We start from the raw sequence: 23,577 nt of genomic DNA, 5'->3' as shown, positions 1-23,577 counted from the left end.
TAAATGAGAAGCAATGATAATGGATTTGTTTGGTGAGTAAAGCTCAACATACAACACATTTCCCTTTATTAACAATGAACTCTGGGAATTCCCTGGCAGTCCAGTGGTTAAGACTCAGCGCTTTCACTAAGATCCCACAAGCCGAGTGGCACAGTGCCCCCCACTCCAAAAAAACCCAAAAAACAAAAAAACCCACAATGAATTCTTATGAGAGGATAACAGAACTACAATTGGCTTTATACCAGCACTGTTGGGATTTCAAAGCAGGATTTTTCCTGGTACCACAGGAGATGAATAATAGTATTAGATAAATAATAGTGGAATCATCTTTGATCATCAAGATATGAGAGAAATTTTTTTTTTTTAAATAAAACAAATAAATGCCATCTAACCTTGAGCTTGCGCCGGGCATTGAATTCTTGGAGCTTCTTTTGAGCTGTATCCATGTGTACAAAATTGGCTGCTTTACCTGTGACCCACGGGTGCTGGAGGGCTTGGAAGGTAGTCAACCTTTTCTTAGGATCCAACACAATTAATTTTCTGACCTGAAATGATAAAGAGCCATAGTCTTCTTAGGGAGATTTTTACGGTGACCTGGGCTTGCCCCTCAGCTCGTGAACTTCTAGGTCTTATTTAATTTCCTTGGCAGTACACTAAATATACATTAAACAATTTTTTTAAGTCCCCAGAGGTTACTGTAGAGACGGCTTCAGGTAGCAGTAGCTGAGGAATCTGAGAGTGGTGTGTGTAGGCTACCTGAGAGCCCAAACTGGTGGATAGCTTGCCCACGGAGGTCAAAGAAACAAGTCCTGCCTTGCCTGTAGACTGGAAGTTCTTTGTTTTTGTTTTTGTGGTACGCGGGCCTCTCACTGTTGTGGCCTCTCCCGTTGCGGAGCACAGGCTCCGGACGCGCAGGCTCAGCGGCCATGGCTCACGGGCCCAGCCGCTCCGCGGCATGTGGGATCTTCCCAGACCTGGGCACGAACCTGTGTCCCCTGCATCGGCAGGTGGACTGTCAACCACTGCGCCACCAGGGAAGCCCTAGACTGGAAGTTCTTTGAATGAGAACCAGCATCTGAATAATTCTCGGCCGTACTTCACATCACTTAGAATTCAGAGCTTAAAATACACATCAATGGAGACGGGCATCGTTCATGCATCCATCATTCTTTCTATGGGAATTGAATGTCAAACAATAGGGGCAGTATCATAGCCCTTATGATTATACCATGAGTCTATCATGAAGTTAATAGCTCTCTAATCCCTTGAGGGTACTTGAAGGAATAAGCCAAGAGCTGGGGTAAAAGCCTATTTAGAATCAAAGTAAAGGTGTCAGTAGCTTGTGGGTATGATTTGTTTACAGGACTGAATTCAAACCAATGGTAGCCTATTCTGGGAGGTTTACCCCTGCTTGTGAGGATGAGCAGACAATAAATTGCCAGGAAGATCAACAACCAAAATAATCCCCAGCCCTAGGCTCAGAAGGGGTGACCTGGAATGAGGCAGAGACTATTTGGAGTCAGGAAGCATGTTCAAGTCCTAACTACTTTTGTGACCTTAGACAAAGACCACATGTGAATTGGGTGACTATGGACACCCTCCTGGGCCCTTTCTTACATGGCCTCATTTCCACCCTAATTCCTTTGCATCGATAAATACATTCTTATAGACATATAACATTTAAGAAAAACCCCAAAACTCATGTAACCCTGTCCATAACCTTATCAATTAGTAACTATTAGCTCCAATTCATAAATGAGGGATGGAAGGAAGCTCAGAAAGATTTAGTGACTTGTGTAAGGTCAGACAACTCTTAACTGGTGGGGGCTATACTCAAACTCGGGTCTTAGAGTTTGTCTCATGGCCACTACACCATAGTGCCTCCAAGGTTGTCAGCCTCTCTGGGTTTCAGTCTGCCAATATGTAAAATGAGGGGCTTTGGATGATTTAAGGCATAAAGTCTTTTCTAACTCTAATAACCTAAGAACTGAACACAGGCTAACAAAATCAGGCAGCTAGTCACATGAAGAATGAATATCCGGTTCTCCTTTCACTTCCTTTTTGTAGCATTTGCAAAGAAATGTGTGTGGGGGGTAGACACTGAATTTGTAAAGGGCAGAGACGTGAGACTGCTTAGTCTTAAAATCAGAGAGGGGGTGGAGGGAGATAAAGATAATTAAGAAAAAGAATGCACAGTAGTAATACGAATTTGATAGTAGTCAGAGCTATCATCTGTTGAACATATATACTAATAATTTTATGTCAATGATACCTAATCCTTACACCATCCCTGACAGATATTTCCCTCTCATTTTCTAATCATCCGTTTCCTCTTATCATTACCATCCTCCTCCTCATGAAAATACAAAGAATTTACTGAAAGCCAGTATGTACCAAAATTTTATATATGTCATCATTAATCTTTACATTTGAAGATACTGATGCACTGAATTATTAAGAAACTTGCTGAAGATTAGAGAGATCCAGTGACCTTGTCAGGATTCTAACCCAAAGCCTTGCCATTATCCTACGGTTCCTCTTAATAGCCCAACTCCCCACTCATTGGCACCATAGCCTCTGCTCATGACAGAACAGATGCAGGTTTTGCTAATAAGTACACATTATGAGGTTCAATGATTGCTTTAGTTCTCAAGTTTTATAAATTTATTAACCAACAGGAGGTCTAGCTGAATGAAGGAACATCACAGTTAACCCTCTTATCCATTTAATTTTTATGAGGGATAAAAAGAAATGGAAGGAAGACTAAATAATGGGGTTATTATTGAGTTAGTTGGTGGTGATTACTTAGTATGTATTATATCCCTTAATTCTTCTAAAGACCTAGAGATAGGTACTGGTATCATCTCAGAGAAGAAAACTAAAGCACAGAGAGGTTAGGCTAGCCCAAGGTCATATCTGTAAATTATAAGAAGGGGGGTCACTTGAATCCAGGCATGTCAGACTTTAAGAATCCTTGGTCTGTTTACTGATTCATGGTTTCATTCAACAAATATTTATTGAGCCTGTACTTTATGTCCATATGGTACTAAGATCTGGGCACACATGCTTCACCCTCTCCCAGAGCTTACAATCTAATTAAGGAACACCTTTGAGCAAGTATATAGAAATGATGACCATCATGAAAAAGGAAGTCTAGGGGGCAGAGGAACAAGTGGCAGAAGGAATGAACCAACTGTGAGAAGAATGGCCTGCTGAAGACGAAATCTCCCAGAGAATGCCAAATGGCAGCCAGGGCTTGAAGATTAGAGTTACCCATGTAAAGAGGCGTGTATGTGTACGTAATGGTGGAGAGGAAGGAGGAAAGAACATCACAAAGCAGAAGAAAGAGCAACATACCCAGAGCTACATTGATGAGGGACTGGAAGTCTAGTGCTCTGGAGGAAAGAGAGAGATCAAGGGAGAGTGATGTGAAGTAAGTGGCACAAGAGAGGGTGACACTTATTTATAAAACCATTCCTCTGGATCCTGTGTGGAGAGTGTACTTGAGAAGAGCACAAGAAGAGGCAAGGAGACCAGATAGGAGGCTGTGGCCGTGAACCAGGAGAGGATGGGGCTTGGACTAGGCAGTTGTAGTGGAGGTGGAGAGAAGTGGACGGATTCAAGAGATGTTTAGGAGTGTGGCCCCTGACATGAGGGAGGAGTTGGGATGACACATTCCCACATCACACACATGGCCTCTCTTTCACAACCATGTTGGAAAATCCGTGACCTGTAGGATATCTGTTTTCATGAAAGAACACAGATGGTAAGGAGGGAAAAGAGCACTGGATAAGGGGTCTGGAAATCTGCATCCTTAGTTCCTAACAATGCCTTTCTGCTGAGAAGCTGTGTGAACTTGGACAGTCATTTCACTTCTCTGGGCTTTAGCAAACTTATCTTTAAAATGCAGGGAAGATTAGATGACTCCTAAGATCCCTTGGAGATCTAACCTTCTATGATTCAGAAGTTAGCTTTTAGTTATTTCTGCACGATTTCTCTCTAGAGGATTGATGGTAAATGTTTCAATTACACCCTAGTATCCTGTTTATTTTACAACAGGTGGGCCATCTCCCTAGAGGGTATGTGTTTCCTGAATGCAAACAAACTTCAATGTTACCTGAAGTGAGAAGCCAAGTAAAACAAACAAAAAAACCAAACAAAACGTATAGTGTAACTTGTATAATGATAATCATGCATGATGGGACTTGTGTTACTATCAGGATATTTTAATAAGTTTGAACATTTCAAGAAGCAATGTTGTTTTATTCAAAGTATAACTAATCTAGGTGATAGCAAGCCATTTTAAAACAGAATTCTTCTGTGTAAATTATGTTTGGATTCACTCAGCACAGCTATCTTCATAAGCAAGGTTCTGCATTGACTAGATGGTAAAAACTCATTAATTAATATGCCATAATTTGTGATAATTCAGCTAGAGATGAATCAAACGTACCTTTTTTCATTATCTATAAGGAAAATGCATTAGTGTGCATTGTTTCATTAAAAATACTTTATAATTAAAAAGAAATAGGCTATTAAGAGGGGTTGATTTAAAAAATGGCACTGCCCATTAATTAGATAAAAATGAATGCAAGGGATTTTATTTCATTTTGTTTGGTCACACTTACCAAATCCTTGGCATTTAGAGATACTTCATCCCACCAGGGGGAGATAAAGTAATATTCACAGTTCAGAATTCTCCTAAACATGAACTGATCGCCTCTTTCATCATAGAATGGTTCAAATCCACAAAGTCTAGAGGGACAAAAGATAGAGAATAAAATGTCTTTTAAAAGCCTAAGCATATTTCACCAATTTTTTGCAGAAATTCAAGACTGTCCTTTTTCACAGCTTCCTGTTATGAATGTAATCGCTCAGTTTAAGTATGTAATCACCTTCTTACAATTCACTTTTGATTATATAAACACACAGTCATGTCTTTAGGAAGTAAGAATAGATACAAAACCAATTTAAGATTTCTACAAAAAGTTATAATCATATTAATAATTATGACACAAACAACAATGGTAATAGCTAACACTATTATAGGCATTATGCTATAGTGCTATTTCCATGGATTTTTTTTGCGGTACGCGGGCCTCTCACTGTTGTGGCCTCTCCCGTTGCACAGCACAGGCTCCGGATGCGCAGGCTCAGTGGCCATGGCTCACAGGCCCAGCCGCTCCACGGCATGTGGGATCTTCCCGGACCGGGGCACGAACCCGTGTCCCCTGCATCGGCAGGCAGACTCTCAACCCCTGCGCCACCAGGGAAGCCCTCCATGGATTTTTTTCCCACCAGGAATTGAGAAGACAGATTGATTAGAATTCCAATTGATTACAAAACAGAAAAGTTAGGATTTTGAGAATAAAGAGGTTAAAAGGTGGAAAGAAAAGTTTTTAGTTGTTTTTATTCAGCCCTTTTCATTTGAATTCTTCCATAGAGATGAATAAAATATTCGATTTCCATCCCATTCCAGTTTGGATTTCAGAGTGAACAAACACAAGAGCTAACACTATTGTCAGGGAATGGCCTTTTAAAACTTACTACAGTGAGCAGCTGCAGCCAGCAGAGGTGAGCAGCCTAGCGTTAGCGCAACCTGGTAAGGACCCTCACTTTTGCACATCTTAAAGACACCTCACTATGTTCACCTTCATCTTCCATCACGGGTCAGCATAAAAATGTATGAGAAAAGTGGGAGAAAAGAAACAGAGAACCATCTCTGGCATCCTAAAGAGAGAGAGGAAAAGTGAGTTGCTGGTCTGGGACCACCAAGCCTCTACTGTTTATAGGTGGGTGGAGGTACTGAAATCACTAAAGACCAAAAGGGAACTATTTTTTAAAAGTCCCTGCTAGGGCATGTGTTGCATCTGACAAGGAATGAAGGAAAAAGAATGAAAAACATTTCCCCAAATTCTTCCTTCAAACTGGCCAGGTTGGTGCCGAGAATGAAACATTCCAGTGCATCCTAATGTAGTGAGTTTCTAGGAAGAAGCAATTTCTCATGTTCTTTTGCTCAGGGAACGTCCTGTTGGGAGAGTCTTTGTTTCTTTCAAATATTGTGGAGCCAGCCAGGAAAAGGCAAGGCTCAGGGAGTGCTGAGGCCTGGGCTGTGCATCCTCCCTCTCCCACTGCAGAAGTCCGCGCAGAGGATACTGCTCCAGCAAAAGGAGAGAAGGGAGCACAGGTCCACACGTTGCCAAGGACGCAGTTCATCCTCACCTGGCCCTCCTCTGCCCTCCAAAACACTAGAAAAACATAGCCTGTTGTTGGCTAGTCATGGAGAAATTGGTCAACTTTCCAGGCTTAGTTTAGGGAACTCTTAATGTTTCCCCTTCTGGAAATATAGAGAGAAAAATGATAGTTCAGAAGGTACAGTACTCAAATGCCTTTCTTTCCTCTCAGTCATGTCAGCAAGTCTGTGCATTGGTAACAGAGGTAAAAAGTTTATCTCACCAGCCTGAAATGTCAAAAATGGAAGAAATGTGACAGAGAGCAGCACGCATGTGTGCATGAGCACACAGACACACACACAGAGTAAGAAAACCCTTTAGAAATGGAAATATTTGAATGCTGACATTGACAGTTTAGGAGGAGATTAGGATTATAAAGCCTGAAGTGTGACTGTATTACACAGGGTAACTCCAAGCCATTGAGCAGAACTGTAGTGTTGAAAGCCGAAGGACAGAATTTGAATCTCTGATGTTATCTGATTCTGATTTTGACCTGAGAACTGTAATGGCTGCTTTTGTCTGTGGGGAGAAAGGGTTTTGGTTTAACGCTTTAAACCAAAGAGAGGGACCAGAATTCTTGTAAGAAACAAAATGGCCTTTATTTCCAGGCTACTGTCATCCTTAGAAATAGCAAGGTCATAGCACAAAATAGCCTGGTGGAACTCTTAATAATAATAAAGGAGGTGCATAAGCCCAATGGCACAATCCACTGGAGAGAATGGTCCAATGAATCTTGCGTAGTGGACTTCATCAATTATTAATGAACTACAGATTAAATAAAAAGTCCCTAGGCTTAGGGGCTGACATAAGTTGGATCAGAACTAAAGGATATTAGGGGCTTCCCTGGTGGAACAGTGTTTAAGAATCCGCCTGCCAATGCAGGGAACACAGGTTCGAGCCCTGGTCTGGGAAGATCCCACATGCCATGGAGCAGCTAAGCCCGTGCGCCTCAACTACTGAGCCTGCGCTCAAGAGCCTGAGAGCCACAACTACTGAAGCCTGCGCACCTAGAGCCTGTGCTCCACAACAAGAGAAGCCACCGCAATGAGAAGCCCGGGCACCGGAACGAAGAGTAGCCCCCGCTCGCCACAACTAGAGAAAGCCTGTGTGCAGCAACAAAGACCCAACACAGCCAAAAATAAATAAATAAATTTATTTTTTTAAGAAAAGAACTAAAGGATATTAGTTGTGAGCAGCACTGTTATTTTAATTTTGGGGGCTGCTACCACTTATTCAACCAACACCTATAATTAATGGCCTTAAGTGAACTAGGGGAAAGAAACGAGAGATTTAAAAAATTATTTTCAGGGTTACAATAAGACGTTTCTCAAATGGCCCCAATTTTTCTCTTCATTTTCCCATGTTAGTGACCATGTCATGGAGTTTTACTCATCCCATATTTCAGTTTTTCAAGGCAAATGTTACTAAATTTCCTACCTTCATCTCTGAGTTCTTACACATCCTCAATGCTTCAACCCCTCCCATCACATTTCAACATGAAACTCTAATTGGGTGGGCACATTTACATTTTAGGGGCAAATCTGGAGCATTATTTGTAGTTCGGTTTTTCACTTAACATCACTAAGTATGATATGTCACCCACATAATTCAGGAGACAACATTCTTTCACAGCATAAAAGTGATCTTAAATGTAAGCTGAAGGGATTCTATGATGCGGCCTTAGGAATTCATTTTAATGAACTAACAAGCACTTGGTGTGGCAAACAAATTACCTAAAAGTTTTCACTTTCCTAAGAAAAAACATGGTTCCCTAGCTCTCCAAATTCTTCTTAAGCTTTAATACATCCTGGAAACACAGGGAATTGATCACTGAAAATATCTTTTGACATTATATAATAGCAGATGGCTATTTTATGGGTTGCTTTTAAACATTTTTATGGTTCTTACTGACAAGTATAGCAATATAAACCCAGGTGAACTTAGAGTTTGCTAACTTGCTTGTGGGTTCTACCCTAGTTACCCTCTTCCTAGCCCATATTACCTAGACACCACACTTTCTAAGATCACTATTAAATTAACCAAACCAAACCAAACCAACCTCTTCCTACTATGGACTGAATTGTGTTCCCCCCAAAGTAATATATTGAAGCCCTAACCCCCAACGTGATGGTATTTGGAGATGGTGCCTTTGGCAGGTAACAGGGTTAGATGAGGTCATGAGGGTAGGACCTCACGATGGGATCAGTGCCCTTATAAGAAGAGACACCAGAGAGCTTGCTTCCTCTTTCTGCCTTGCGAGGATACAGTGAAAAGGCAGCTATCTGCAAGCCAGAAGACAGCTCTCACCAGAACCTGACCTACTGGCACCCTGACCTCAGGCTTTCAACCTCCAGAACTACATTTCTGTTGTTTAAGCCACTGAGTCTATGGTATTTTGTTATAGCAGCCTGAGCTAATTTGCTTTCTTCCCCACCCTTCAAAATCTCTTTACAGATTTGAATATTACAGGTTCCAACAATTAACTCTGCAGTATCCTCTAATTGAAAACCAAATCTACTTGGTTTGAATTAAACTTTGGAACTCATTGATGTCTTGCTTTTGTAGTTGTTCTACAACAGCTTTCCTCCCCAGGTACTCTTTCATTGTTCTTGATTATTTCCCTTGTATTTGTCTGCAATTCCATCATCTCTTTGGCAAACTGAAACCCCATGTTTATTAGTGGACAGGAGCTCAGGAATGGAGTTGGGGATACCAGAGAGTGAGAGATTTAGCCCCCCCCCCTTTTTTTTCTCCCAGAGAACAGGTTTCTCTGAGTTTAGGGTATCAAACTAAAGGTCCTTGAGAACTTAACAGATATAGGAAACAAAACCGATAGCCCAAACGTATTTAAAACATTTCTGATAAGAAACGTACCAGTTTGGGATTGCTTCAGAGATTAAACAGCCATTTGCCCCTTTTGCCCCTTCAAAAGGAATAATACTCTAATCATTTGGACGAGATGCACATAAATAAAATAAGTGCAAGTTTAATAGGTGGATTTGTTTCATGCTCATTACTATCATCAAACAATGAATTGTTCCCCAAATCTGCTATACACTGCATAGCAGAATGAGACACAGCAAAGCCCTAGACAGAAGTTCTGGCCCCAAGAAAATGACAAAATAAAAAGCAATTGCTCATTTTCCGAAAATTCCATCAGTAACTACACTTAGTATGTCATAGAAAACCACAAAAAATCAAAAAGGAATCTTGTTTTTTATGAGGACTATGAGTAACTAGAAAATATTACAGCAAAGGCCAACAGTATGCTTAGAGACTGCTTTTCTTCACTTACAAGATGTAGGTGATTATTCCTACAGACCACATGTCCACCTCAGGTCCATAGGCACAGCCTCTAAGAATTTCAGGTGCTGCAGAAAGAGTGAAAACTGTATTAAATTACAGTTTAAATTCAATATTCACATTTTAATAACAAGCAATAGGGAAGAAATGAATTTGTCAACAGAAACTTCAGCACAGTTTTATAACCAATCTTCTCTCCCCAAACCAAAGTATGAGTCTACAAATTCTTACGTCTATTTTAGTGGGAGACATTATAGTCTCTCTGTGTTTGGGGTGCATAAAAATAAAGTTATTAAATGTAATATTCTACATCAGAACATCATGATACTGCTCAAATCAGATAGAGCTATATTTCTGCTACAAAGGGAGCTGTGTACATAGAAAAGAAATGAAAGTTTAGCATAGTAAGGGGAAAAAGGCACAATCATGCCGCCTGGGGTGTCCATGAGTGTGTGTGTGTTTGACAACGTGCAGGGCAGGGAGCAGGGCAGATAGTGAGAGGACTGGAAAGTCTCTAGTACTGGAAGGTTGGAACAGGAGCTAGGAGGGGCCCTGGCACATGTCTCGGTGCTGAGAACTACACATAGGTCCTCAGAGAGCAGCTGTCCCCAGTCAGTTTGGGATTATGAACTGAGAAAGGGGGCTTCCCTGTGCACAAGGAGGCTGCTCCTGTCAGCCCTGCCCACCATTGTGAAAATGGAAGGTCTTCTCAGCCATTAAACGGCCTGGCCCAGTAGTAAAGAATAGTGAGATCTTCCATGATTTTATTACCTTAGAGCCATGACAATGAAGAGTTAACTGGGTCTAACTGTTTGCACTGAGGATTGGAGGTGTTGTTTGTTTGCCTAACTAACAAAGGAAGAAAAGAAGTGAGAGCTCTACCCTCTAGGTAGAAATAGGGCTCAGGTTTAGAGCCCAGAGTAGCCCCTTTCTATTTTGAACAAAAGTGCTGTCTGTAGGTGTCAGCAGGGCCCCTGAGGAAGGAGCTGATTGATGAATGCTGAGGGGTCCTTGAGGGAGGCCTTGGGGACAGGGGCACCACACTTCTCCTTCCCTCAGTGGGGCAGGAGAGCAGGATCCCTTGTCCATGCAGCCTGGGAATGTCAATATTGGTGGAGATTGTCAAAGTGAGCTCCTAAAGGAAGCTGGTCTCATGGGACTCTGAATTTAATTTACAGGAAGGAACACAGCAGATTTTCCACTGATGTCTTCCCATTCTATCCCCTTCTCTCCATCCTTTTCCAACCAGAATATTCTCTTCATATTTTATGTAGAAACTGTGTTACATAAAATATAGGAGATGAAGAGCCTGTGTAATGATGGTGTGCATTCTAGCACTCTGAGAAGCAATTCAGCAAGATGCACCCTTTAAGGAACTGGATCTGGGGCCAAGAAGTTTTTCTCATCTATGAGCAAATTATTCCTAGAATATTTTCCTTTTAAGATTTAATTAAGATAATTAAGAAAAATGCACGCTCAAAGCCAACACCATTCTCTCTGTCAGGTTGGCTTCCGTTTCTAGAGCCATCTGTACCCACAGACAGTTCCTTTGGGCCGCAGCAGCCCCCGCACTGAACTCCCACTCGAAAATGATTTGCTCATCATAGTGCAAAGGGAACTGAGGTTCGGCTGCCACTTCAGAAGGGCTGCTACTGTCAGGGAGCCGAACACATGCATATTTGGCATGCACAGTTAGTACCATGTGCCCTTCCCCACTCCAGGTATCCACATCCGTGAAGCGTTATCAAGTCTCGTACTGACACTTCAACATAAACACAGAGATATGTTGGGGACAGTCTTATATTTCCTGGGTCTTGGTTTTTACCTCTAGTAAATGAATTGAACTAGCTAATTTCCAAGTTTACTTTGAGTTTTAGCCACTGTGATGTACGTAAAGGGATAGTTATGAGAATTTAAGCAAGAAGAGAGGACAAGCACTCCTGCTACAGAACCTGCTGAAATCCCATCCCTCCCATCGGAGCGCCTACTGTGTCTGCTGCCCTGCAGGCACCTATCCTGTCAGGTCCAGTGAAATCAAACCTCCCGTCCTGTGCTGTGCAGAGGTCAGCACGCTGTCTCGAAGGTCAGGTGCTCTCTCAGGACATCCTCCATAGCTCCCAGGCCAAGGGCCCCAAACGAAGTGAATACCATGGAACAAAAGCCTTTCTGAATCCACTTTCGAGGGCATCTGGGTTTCTTAGCTGATATGGCAATATCTGATCTCCCTTCACAGCACTGGGTGCAACCTTACTCTCCAGAGGCAAGTTATTTCCTTGTAAGACCTTATGCTGCAATGTGAGTAAACTGGTGGTGTGAAAAGCTAGACTTTCCATAGTGAGGTTAACTGAGATGAAAGGAATATAGAACGTTTTCCCCCTCCATCATAAATTCCTCTTAAAAAGAATTTTTTAAATGAATTTATCCTATTGAATATTTACTAATCCTAATATAAGATTTGGGTGAAACATGCCTAAATTCCTAGACACAATTAGATACCAATTCACAGTAACCTTTAAATATTTTCACTCATTAGTTAATATGACCTTGACTTCAGAACCAGCAGAACACATCCTTGTAATCTATCTGAACCCTTTCCAAGAGCCAAAAGCTTTTCTAGAATACATTTCAGATGCTGGCACGCCAGCGCTTCAAGTCTCCTAGGTATCAAATGTCCTTGAAGGTAATTCTACAGAATTGTGATTTTCTTAGAGTGAGAAATAGTTGACTACTTCCAGTTCAGTTCAAGAAAAGGCATCAACTAGTGCAACTATTAATGCTATAAGCACTTCTGGATGTCCTTCATATATTTTCTTACCTCGTTGCCAAAACAAACAAACAAACAAATGCAAAATGGGGGGATAAAACATTTCAAGGTGTAATACAGTTTTTAAAAATGTATTGTAAGTGATTTAGAACCATCTTTTCAGAAATAGTCAATAGTCATTTATTGATTTTCCTGGCTGTCTTCTAAGTAGATCCAAGTTTTCTGCCACTTCCTAAAGTTATCTTATCATTTATGTTATTGCTCATTAAACACTAAATGCTACAGAACTCCCAGGACACTTCACACTCCAATATCTAGCAATTGAAGGTACATATAAAGATTGGAATGAATTACGTTTTATTAAATAAAATCACTGTAACTGAAAATGGTTCTAAGATAAGAAGTATCAGGTATAGCCTGTGACACACTGATTGGTGCTAGGTTTTCCCTCTTTTCCTAAAGTCCTAGGAGAAGAATAGAGGGGTAATTTAGTTCACTTCATTTTGTCAATGCCCTAGATGAGCTTTATGATCCCTTCCTACCTATGGAGTTAAAACCACAGAGTGGTATTCGTTATCAGAAGACTTTTTCAAACTACTGTTAACTGTTTTGAGACAAATCCAAGGGAGACTAAGGTGCATGAAATCAACAGGTTCATTCACTCACTCATTTAATAATTAATTTATAATAAATTTAATAAATTAATATATCATGAACTATTTGTTAAGCACATGCTGTATGACAGATACTGTTGGGTGGTGCTGGGGAATAATGGGGAGTTACAGAGAACAAGTCTCCATCATCACGGAGCTTACAGTTTGGTGGGGGAGGTAGATGCTGAATCAAGAAAATCATACGGGGACTTCCCTGGTGGTCTAGTGGTTAAGACTCTGCGCTCCCAATGCAGGGGGCCGGGGTTCCATCCCTGGTCAGGGAACTAGATCCTGCAAGCTTCAACGAAGATGCCTGCGTGCCGCAACTAAGACCTGGCACAGCCAAATAACTAAATAAATAATTTTTCTAAAGTATCCTTTAAAAAAAAAAAAAAGAAGAAAGAAAACCATACGAAGAAACGTAAAGTGGTAACCGGAAGCGCTTGGAGGGAGAGTGGCTCTAATAGAGGGCTGACCTGGTCAGAAAGATGGAGAAATGTGATCAGAGAAAGCAAAGTTTAAACAGATGTAAAAGATCTAGAGACGTTAACTAGGCAGGGGGAGAGGTAGTGGTTGAAAGAGACAGAAGAGGGTTCGGATGGAGAAAGCACACGTAAAGAGACCTTGCGGCAAGAAGGAACAAGTGGCCCTTAGGGAACCGGAGCAGTCAGCGTGGGTGGAGCGAAGCCGGTGTGCGAGGCCCAGGTGCATCCAGCGCCTGGGAGGCAGGTCCAGGCCAGACTGCAGATTCCACTAGTTCAGGGGTTTCTTTGTTCGTTTGTTTTTAAATTCTCTCCTACATTTTCATTTTAACCATTCAAAACATATGGGAAATATAGCCAATATTTTATAATAACTATAAATGGAGTATAAACTGTAAAAATTTTGAATCACTATTTTGTACACCTGAAACTAATATAATATTGTCAATCAACTCTACCTCAATTGCAAAATGGAAAAAAAAATCTATTTTCATCTTAAGGCCTGAATCTGACTTTACAAAACTACTCCCCCGCCCACCACAGCTGAGGGAAAAAACACTGTGGAGCTTTCACTGTAGAGGCTTATCTTGAATTCATAGTTTTCTGGGGGCCACAAGAATCCATGGCATCTTAGCACAGCGTCTAGAAGTCTCTCTAAGCTTTGCCTCTGGGGAGTGAGCAGTTCGGAAGGAGGAAGGAGAGGGATTTATCTGCCAGAAGCAGAAGAGCAGTGTTTGGAAATTCTCTGCTTCTTCCTGGTTCCTAACTTGGCCTGGGAACCGGGAGGAGAATGCCTTCAGGGTAGCGTCCTATAGGTGGCAGCAAGTGCCCACAGCCGGGCAGACTCCAAACTTGTGCTTTTCTTAGCATCTGTACCATGTGTGGTCCTTTGTGATGGTGTCACATACATTTGGCAAGAATAAGGCACAACCTTTTTAACATTGTCAAGTGCAATTTTTGCTTTGACAACAGAGAAGCCAGGCGATGTTCCAGTGCTACATGTTATAACAAAGGTATGGAATGGATCAGACTGTGATACAGTTGAGATGCTTCCAGAGGGGGTTGCCTCTGGCTAGGAGCAGCCTTGTCACTTTACTACAGTGAATCTCAGAATACTATCAATTCTTGCATGCCATGCTGTGGAAGCTTGAGAACGACAGAGGAGGCATTTGAAGCCCCTGTCACTTTAGTTATTTATAACTTGTTCGAGTAGGGCAAGAAAAAAGTTTGCAGGATGTTTTGAAACACAAGTGATAGGCTCTTTATGTTCCAATGCAGCTTTTCTATTTTCCTTGGCTCTTGATCTTTTACACAGCAAATATCAGGCAATCCAACTCTCACTTGATGTTTTTCATTTTAGCTGTTAAAAAAGTCTTGGGCTTCCCTGGTGGCGCAGTGATTGAGAGTCCACCTGCCGATGCAGGGGACACGGGTTCGTGTCCCGGTCCGGGAAGATCCCACATGCTGTGGAGCGGCTGGGCCCGTGAGCCATGGCCGCTGAGCCTGCGCGTCCGGAGCCTGCGCTCCGCAACGGGAGAGGCCACAGCAGTGAGAGGCCCGCGTACCGCAAAAAAAAAAAAAAAAAAAAAAGTCTTCCTTGCCACATGAATTGTATGACAGTTCTCTCTGTATAAATCTTATAAATGGGTGAAGAAAGAGCCTGTTTACTTTCTTCACTTTACTTTTTGAAATTTTTAATAATACCCTGAAGAGAAAATCAAATATGTGAGAACACCTAGTGCTTTCAGAAGAGGAAAAAAGAAACGCGACTTATTTTAATTAGCCTGTGAAAGTTTCATTTCTATGGAATTCACTTTTCTATGATTCCATTGAGCTCTCCCATCTTGGAGTAATCACTATTTGTTCCAAATCTTAATCATACCAACTCTCCTGGTCACTTTAAAGCTGTGATGGATGCTGGCTGAGGGACAGCAAAGGAGTGTTAACCGTTGAAAAGCTGCCTTCCCATTTTTTGTGGGATAAGGTAGAGTATAAATAAATAAACCACATCAATAAATTAACCCAACTCATCCTAATATTAACGTTATGTAAGAATCTCTTTTTTAAATGAAGATGCAGATATAAAGTAATGGACTTAGCATTCAAACTCTGTCTCATGTGTTAAGTATGGCAAATACTGTGTTTTTCTCCAAAGACGCTATACATCTTACTGATAATTATCAATAATAATTCTTTTGAAACTTTTAATGTTTATTTTATGCATATCCTTCCTGTAGCAAACATTCTAAAATGGAACATTTTGTGGGTGTTCAGGGCCCAAATAATACGTTTTAAGCAAGTCTTCTACCCACTTGCCATCAATCACCTCTCCCTTTAGACCTCTTTTCCTCCCATCATTCCACCCTCACATATGTAATAATAGAGCTGAATCCTCACGGCATGTGAATTCTCCGGCACAGTTGGTTCTGTTCTTGAAGTAGTCTCTTACAATTATAAGGAAGTGGGCACAGAAAATGATTTGTGATATTGAGACCCAGAAGTTAAGGATTAACAGTACATTAAAAGATTGTCTCTAAACTAAAAGGAGCAAGAGAAGTGAGGGGATGATGTTGGTGACTCTTTAGACTCAATTTTATCAGCCATCTCAGGCCAAAATATACGTGGTTAACTTTGATTTAACTGAGTGGTTGTCCTAAACTTAGTTTATACAAATAGAATGTACACACAGATTTTGTGGTAATATTATTTAATACCATATGGGTGATGAAGAAATTTGTAGGACTCTTCCTCCCTCTCCTTGTTGATAACCCTAAATCCCGCGAGATGAGTCAATCAGCTTTTGTGACCTTTTCCCAAGCTAGGGAGGCAGCCCCTTATACTGCTGACAGCTTTAGATGTGAGAACATTGTTTTGTGTGTATTGAGCTCAAATCCGTGCTTTACAACATCTATTCATGATTTCTAGTTCTGTCCTGTGGAGCTTCTACTATTTGACAGTCTCAATGATAATGTGGTTTCTTCTCTTCTCTCTGGCCTCCTAATGGTGATGTTGCCCAGGGATCAGTGGGGGTCATTTCCTTTTCTGCTTTGGTGATGCTAGATAGTCTCATGACTTTAAATAGCATTTATATGTTGATAACACCCACATTTATATCAACAGCCACGCCCTTGCTCCTGAATTTTAGACATATACACCCCTCTGCCCACATGTCACCTCCACTTGGATGTCTAACAGGCATCTCAAAATCAACAAGCCCCAAACCTGCTGCTCCCGAAGTCTTCCTCATCTCAGTTAACGTTAGCTATATCTTTTCAGCTGGAGCTCTCTGATCCCTTCTCCGGCCTACTCTTGCCCGCCTACTGTTTCTTGCCTCAGGGTCGGTGTGCTCTGTCCCCTCTTCCTGGAATGTTCTTTCCCTAGATATCCATGTTGCTTGCTCTCTCCCTTACCTCTTTCAAGTCTTTGCTCTTATGTTCCCTTCTCAGGTGAAGCCTTCACTGATCACACCTGTTTAAATATTAACTCAGGCTCCCAGCACTTCCTATCCCCTTTCCCAACTCTATATTCTTCCACAGAAATTATATCCTCTTTCTATATAATTTACACATTTACTTTGTTCATTATTTGTCTTCTCCCACTAAAATGTACCTTTCTTAAAGAAGAAATGTTTTCACTGCTATATCGCTGCTATATCACCTAGAACAGTGCCTGGTGCATAATAGGAGTTTAATAAATATTTATTAAACGAAAAAAGAATAAAGTTCCACAGAATACCCTTGGTTTAGGTCAGTATCAGACCAACACAAAGGCCTCAAGAGACTCATTTTCCTCTAAGTTTAAAATTTCCAAGACAGCTTAAAATAAGCCTGCACTCAACCTGCAGAGTCCCTGTCCTTCTGCAAGGTCAAGAACAAGATGAGCTACAACCTTTCCTCATCACTCCTGCGTCTATCCCCAGTCCCACTTTTCCCTTTACCTGGCACTTGTTCATTTGGATCAGGCACTGCTAGCACGCCGGGGACAATCCTATGATGGCTTTGGGGACTTAGCATATCTCAGGGAAAACGAAGGGCTGTGCTCAGGAAGGGGAGATGGATCTGCGACCAACCTGCTTATCGTTCTTTGCTTTCTTCCTCGAGCCTTCCCTACTCCCTTCCTATTGTCAACAAGCCCCATGGGAACCCTAGTGTACACACACCAGCCTGTCAAGGGGAAACTTATACACAGTGCAGATGACATTTTACTATATGTTTATTTCTTCTAGTGTTTTTTTTTTTTTTTTTAAACTTCATTGCAAAAAGGAAGGCATCATTGTGGGTTTTTAATTAGCTCTCAGGCGAGATAATCCCCTACTTGATTAGGTTATCAATGTAATTGGGTACTCACTATTTCACCTTAACTATTTAGTGTTCTAGAAAAGAACGAAAACATGAAACTATCCTGAAAGCTTGTATTTTAGACTATTAAATTTACTTCTTTTATCTCACTTAAATTTTCCAATATTTTTCAAGGTAATGTGTGTGCATGTAGATAGAAATCTCTTCTGACTGTAGACTGTTGAAAATTGTAATTTTCGTAGAGTGAATGTAATAGGTTATTTCTTTAGAACATAGCATGTGGTAACAAGGAAGGATTATCCCTATAATAATGAGACCTGGCAAATGCCAAGAGGAAATAAATTCTTAACAGCTTCTGGACCCTGAAAATAGAATTTGGATAAACAGACAAGTAGGAGTGTAAAATATGAACACATATAGTTTAATTAACTAAGCCTATAAATAAATTAGATACTTGGTATTAGACAGAAACATTCTTTTATCTAACAACTTCCACACTGGTTTCTTTTCTACTCTAACAGCTTGTATTTCTTTTCTGTGATGGGCATGGGTAGGTCTGAACACCCACAGAATTCAAGCCTCAAATATCTGAGCCAGTTAAGATATTTTGGAAGTAATATTGCATAGTTATATTGCAGCACATTTATCAGGAGCCATGGCCCAATGGATTTTTTTTTTCTTGAGACCTGTTTCTTTTCCCAACAACAAGATTTTGAGAACTTCTTCAGTGTTGACCCCCTCATGGACTATGTTAGAGCACTAGTCATTGATTCCATTTATCTGGATCACAAATTTTAGTTTTCTGGCCTGGAGTTTAGTTTTGACTGGGCAGATTTCCCTGGAAATAATGAGTATTTGCTTAAACACACAACATCTGTGATACTTTTTCTTTTGAGATTCACTTATAGGAGAACTCTCTGTTATTAATAGCCTGGGGCAAAGGTTCTATAAGTGAGACTGATTGGGTAACTTTCCTTTTTTAATTTCCTGACAAATGACAGATGGTATCACATAGATACCCACTCTCTCCAAAGATGTAATTGAAAAAACCCTTCTATTCAAAAAACTAGACGCAGCGTACATAAGGATAATTGACCTAGGATGTAATCGTCCTTACATCAAGCAAGGAAACAAGGTCAGCCTTCCCCTCTCTGTTACTGTTCCAAGTTAAATGTAAAGTCTCTGTGTAAAGTAATGCTTTCCATAGCACGACAGTGATTCTTGCCAGTTTTGCTCTTGCGTTTAATTTCCAGATCATTCTATAAATGAACAGTTCCCGCCTCACCTAAATATTCTCAGAAGGTTACATGGCAAACTGATGACAGTACTTATATGTGGTGAAGGGAGAAAGGGCTAGAATTGAGGTTGATCCTCAAAGAGAGCTTCAGCCTTGTCTATAAATGGTCTAATTGTTTATAAGACAGATGAATATAAATATTACTATATTACATTAAAAAAAATTCAAAACCCTGCATCTTTCCTCCGCTCTAGATCACCTATTTCCTGTGCCCTGGTGTTACTGGGACTTCTGTTTTTCCCTAACTCAGCTTTTTCAATGCTTTCAGTGTATCCTTAAAATCCTGCCCCCTCCTTTGCTCCCACTTGGAGGTAATATTCTAGTGTATTTCCTGTGGACCAAGAGTATGTATGAATATATGTCTCTTTATATATATTATTATTATTTTTAAAGTTTATTTATTTATTTTTTGGTTGTGCTGGGTCTTCGGTGCTGCGCGTGGGCTTTCTCTAGTTGCATTGTTGCAGTACGTGGGCTTCTCATTGCGGTGGCTTCTCTTGCTTTGGAGCACAGGCTCTAGGTGCACGGGCTTCAGTAGTTGTGGCATGCAGTCTCAGTAGTTGTGGCGCATGGGTTTAGTTGCTCCATGGCACATGGGATCTTCCCGGACCAGGGCTTGAAACTGTGTCCCCTGCACTGGCAGGCAGATTCCTAACCACTGCACCAACAGGGAAGTCCTCCCTCTTTATATACATTATGAACTTTACTTTTTAAATTAAATACATTGAACTTTATTGTTTTTGATTTCTAAGCCTGCCTCAACCTATATAATAGTAATTCCACACATACGTTTACCACTTTAGAGTCCACAAAGCACTTATATTTTCTCTCTCAATCTCCACCCCTGCCCCAGCTTCCTTGCTGCTTTCTCCTCCTTTCTGTATAATATAGCAAATTACTACTTCCTGATGAGTCTCTACCTATAGCAGAGTGGAAGGATTATCTTGATCTTGTTCACCCACTCAATTCCCTTTTTCCCCATTACACAGCCTCAAGGGTGATATGGATATCTGCAGGGAAAAAAACAGCAAATGGAAAATAAGCCTCCATTATGAGATGGCGTTATCTGTAAGATGGGCCTGTCTTATAAGATGGCAAAGACAAGCATCTGAAATAGTATTTTTACAATAATTTTTTTTTTTTTTTTTTTTTTTGCGGTACACGGGCCTCTCACTGTTGTGGTCTCTCCCGTTGCAGAGCACAGGCTCTGGACGCACAGACTCAGCAGCCATGGCTCACGGGCCCAGCCACTCCGCGGCATGTGGGATCTTCCCGGACCGGGGCACGAACCCGTGTCCCCTACATCGGCAGGCAGACTCTCAACCACTGTGCCACCAGGGAAGCCTTACAATAACTTTATATTAAAAAAATAAACGATTGGATTTAGGAGTAGATTGAATACATTATTCACTGAGAAGCTGTTTATGGAGTGACAGGAAAGAGCATTTATAATAGCTTTCTAATTTGTCTTCTTTTGATCTCTTTTCTCTCTCAAATCCATCTGTCATAATGTCATTATCAAGGTATTTATAAAATACAGGTTTGATTTAAAAATATAATTGCCCTGATTAAGAACCTTTGCTGGATCACTATTATCTACCAAAGCAAGTCTGAATTCCTTAGCCTAATGTACAGATTCTTTTAACATTTGGTCCATCCTACTTTTCCAAGTCCATCTGTATTCTCTGTACCAAAGACTCTATGTTCCAGTCATGCAAAGTGACAAAGTAACTAACAGTCCCTGAACTTTTCAGATGCTACCACTCCTCTGACTTTTCTCTTCCTGTGCTTGCTGACAAACAATGCCTTGTGGCCACCTCTTCACTTGTTGAACTCCTACTAATCCTTTAGTACCCCTCCTCTGTAAAGGTCCATCTAAGAAGGATTAATTGTTCCCTCCCCTCTAAATGCTTGAGCCTTTGGCTCAGATAAATATCTAACTTATTACAACAAATTTTGATTTATGTGTACAGGTCTTTCTTCTTTTATAGCCTATGAAATCCTTAAAGGGCAAGATCATACTGTGTTCACTCTTATAATCTCAGTGACTAACATGGAGTCTATTAGACATTCAATGTTCATTTTATCAGTGAATGAATCATTCATTCATAGAATGACCATTCTGTACTGCTGCAAGAAAGATTTGCTCTTATCACTATTATTATTATTTATTTATTTATTTATATTTTGGCTGCACGTGGGATCTTCGTTGCGGCATGCGGGCTTCTCTCTAGTTGCGGCGTGCAGGTTTTCTCTCTCTAGTTATGGCGCGTGGGCTCCAGAGCGCATGGGCTCTATAGTTTGTGGTACGCAGGCTCTCTAGTTGAGGTGCATGGGCTCAGTAGTTGTGGCGCGCGGGCTTAGTTGCCCCTCGGCATGTGGGATCTTACTTCCCCAACCAGGGATCGAACCCACATCCTCTGCATGGGAAGGTGGATTCTTTACCACCGGACCATTGGGGAAGTCCCTCTTATCACTATTATTAAAGCCACTGAAAGGACTGCTATCTCTTAGTCACTGCAGGGACCCTGAGAGATCACTAGGGTAAGTTCTCCCTGATCCTTCAATTTCAGGGCTGCTCAAGTCTCAGAGAATTTCTCCAACCTACCTACCTCCCTGGAATACTTATTGTTCAGTATTAGATAATGATTACTAAATTGTCCACCAGCTTTATTCTTGTGGGAAATCCTTAATTTGTTGTCTCATTCTTTTCTCAATCCTCTTTCAATGCTTCTGTCAATTGGTCAGCAATTAGTGGTCACAAACAGGCAACCCCATTTGGCACATAGTACTAAATTCAAGGTTCTTATTTTTCTCCATATTGTTGGCAGGATCTGGAGGCAGGAAAGAAATTCAGGATGAGGACAAATAAGGACATATGAATTAGAGAAAGGGAAAGTTCACACGGCATCATTAGAAGGGAAGGGTGATAGGCTGTCCGCTAACAGTTCTAAGGAAAATGAAAAAGAGCATGCCTATAGGGAACATACTGCAATGGTTTCCACATTAAAAAAATATTTATTTACTTATTAATTTATTTGGCTGCATCAGGTCTTAGTGGCGGCATGCGGGCTTCTTTCTAGTTGTGGCGCGTGGGCTCTAGAGCATGCGGGCTTAGCCGCCCTGCAGCTTGTGGGATCTTAGTTCCCAGACCAGGGATCGAACGCACGTCCCCTGCATTGGAAGGCGGATTCTCAACCACTGGACTACCAGGAAAGTCCTCACATTTTTTTCTGAGAATGAAAATCTTACTCATAAGCCTGTGGTAGAGATAGTGAGTCGTCTAATGCAATATTCATTCTTTGTAATAGAACCCTGAATTCATTTGGGACAGCAGCACGTGCAGCCAAGGGACATATTGCCAGCTTCCCTGCAGTGTGGAGGCTATAACTAAGTACTGGCAGTGTGGAGGCTATAACTAAGTACTGGCTAATAAGATATAAGTGGAAGTGACATGTGGGGCTTCAGCAAGCCTGTTTAACAGTGAAAATGTGCACTCTTTTTTAGGTTTGTTTCCTTCTGGTTGTGTAGAATGCAGATATAATGACTGATTTCAAGCAGCCATTTTGGACTGTGAGGAAACATACTCAGGAATGGGAGAGTAAGACAGGAAAAGTCTGAATCCCTGACACTGAGATCCACCACACCTGCAGAGCCATAGCTGTGGAACCCATCAGGATTGCCTATCTCTAGACCTCTAGCATCAGAGAAATTAACTTCTGTCTTGTTTAAGCCATAGTTATTTTTAGTTTTCTGAGTTTACTCCTAATTGATAAATTACTCCTGTCCTCAAGGATCTTAAGATCCAGAAGAAGAATATTTGGCACAATGTAAAGATTTAACAGAAAGATAGGTACACAATTCTGTGCACTTACTGGATTTATGAACAATTCAGCTGCAAGAAAGTAATCTAAAATATTATTATTTTAGACCAGGGAAACTAGCTAGTTAAAATCAAAATTATAAAATGTTTATGTGAACATGGAAACATGGAGACTGGTGTGGAAGAATGAATGAGGCTGTTAATATTGATTACACATGTTTGGATTTTCACTTCTTACAATGACCAAGTAATACTTTTGAGGCTTCAAAAATTAAAATAGAGAATATTTTAAACTAAAAGCAATAAATGATAAATATTTCTATGAGGGAAAACTATACTGATTTATCTATGTTGCTTTTTTGAATAGGGAATTCTATAAATCTGTTTTCAGGACATTGTATACCAGGATTCTCATCCCTGATCCACTAATAACTAGATGTGGAATCTTGGGGAAGTCATACTCTTTTGACCTTAGTAAAATGAGAATGTTAGTAAATGAATATTAAAGTTTCTTTCAGCACTAAAATTCTGTGAATTTAATCATACGTTTGCTTCAGTGACTATCTTACTGCACCTCTCCAGTCTGATTTCTGTGAATTCAAAAGTTGTTACAATGAGTTAGTAATGTAGTTCTTATGTGCCTATTTCTGAGGTGGGGTGACTAACAAATATAAATGCCATAGAAGAATAAGACAGATAACTCCAAATACCACCCTTCTCCTGT

At 40.8% G+C, this 23,577-nt stretch overlaps 1 protein-coding gene across 5 annotated transcripts in view; it reads right to left on the bottom strand.

The window, feature by feature from the left end:
• The window catches only part of CAMK4 (calcium/calmodulin dependent protein kinase IV), a 306,840-nt gene that overhangs the window by 10,905 nt on the left and 272,358 nt on the right, over nucleotides 1-23,577 (bottom strand). For all 5 annotated transcript variants that reach the window (XM_079917387.1, XM_079917385.1, XM_079917386.1 and 2 more), the window contains 3 exons: nucleotides 9,529-9,604; nucleotides 4,629-4,755; nucleotides 393-545 (listed from right to left, as the gene is read on the bottom strand). In XM_079917387.1, the coding sequence (XP_079773513.1) occupies nucleotides 393-545; nucleotides 4,629-4,755; nucleotides 9,529-9,604 (356 nt within the window). The remainder of the gene's footprint in view (nucleotides 1-392; nucleotides 546-4,628; nucleotides 4,756-9,528; nucleotides 9,605-23,577) is intronic.

This window comes from Stenella coeruleoalba, assembly GCF_951394435.1.
Source record: "Stenella coeruleoalba genome assembly, chromosome: 3".
In the NCBI taxonomy this organism is placed as follows: domain Eukaryota; kingdom Metazoa; phylum Chordata; class Mammalia; order Artiodactyla; family Delphinidae; genus Stenella; species Stenella coeruleoalba.
The sequence above is the reverse complement of the archived record's forward strand: the minus strand, read 5'-3'. Positions and strand labels throughout refer to the sequence as shown.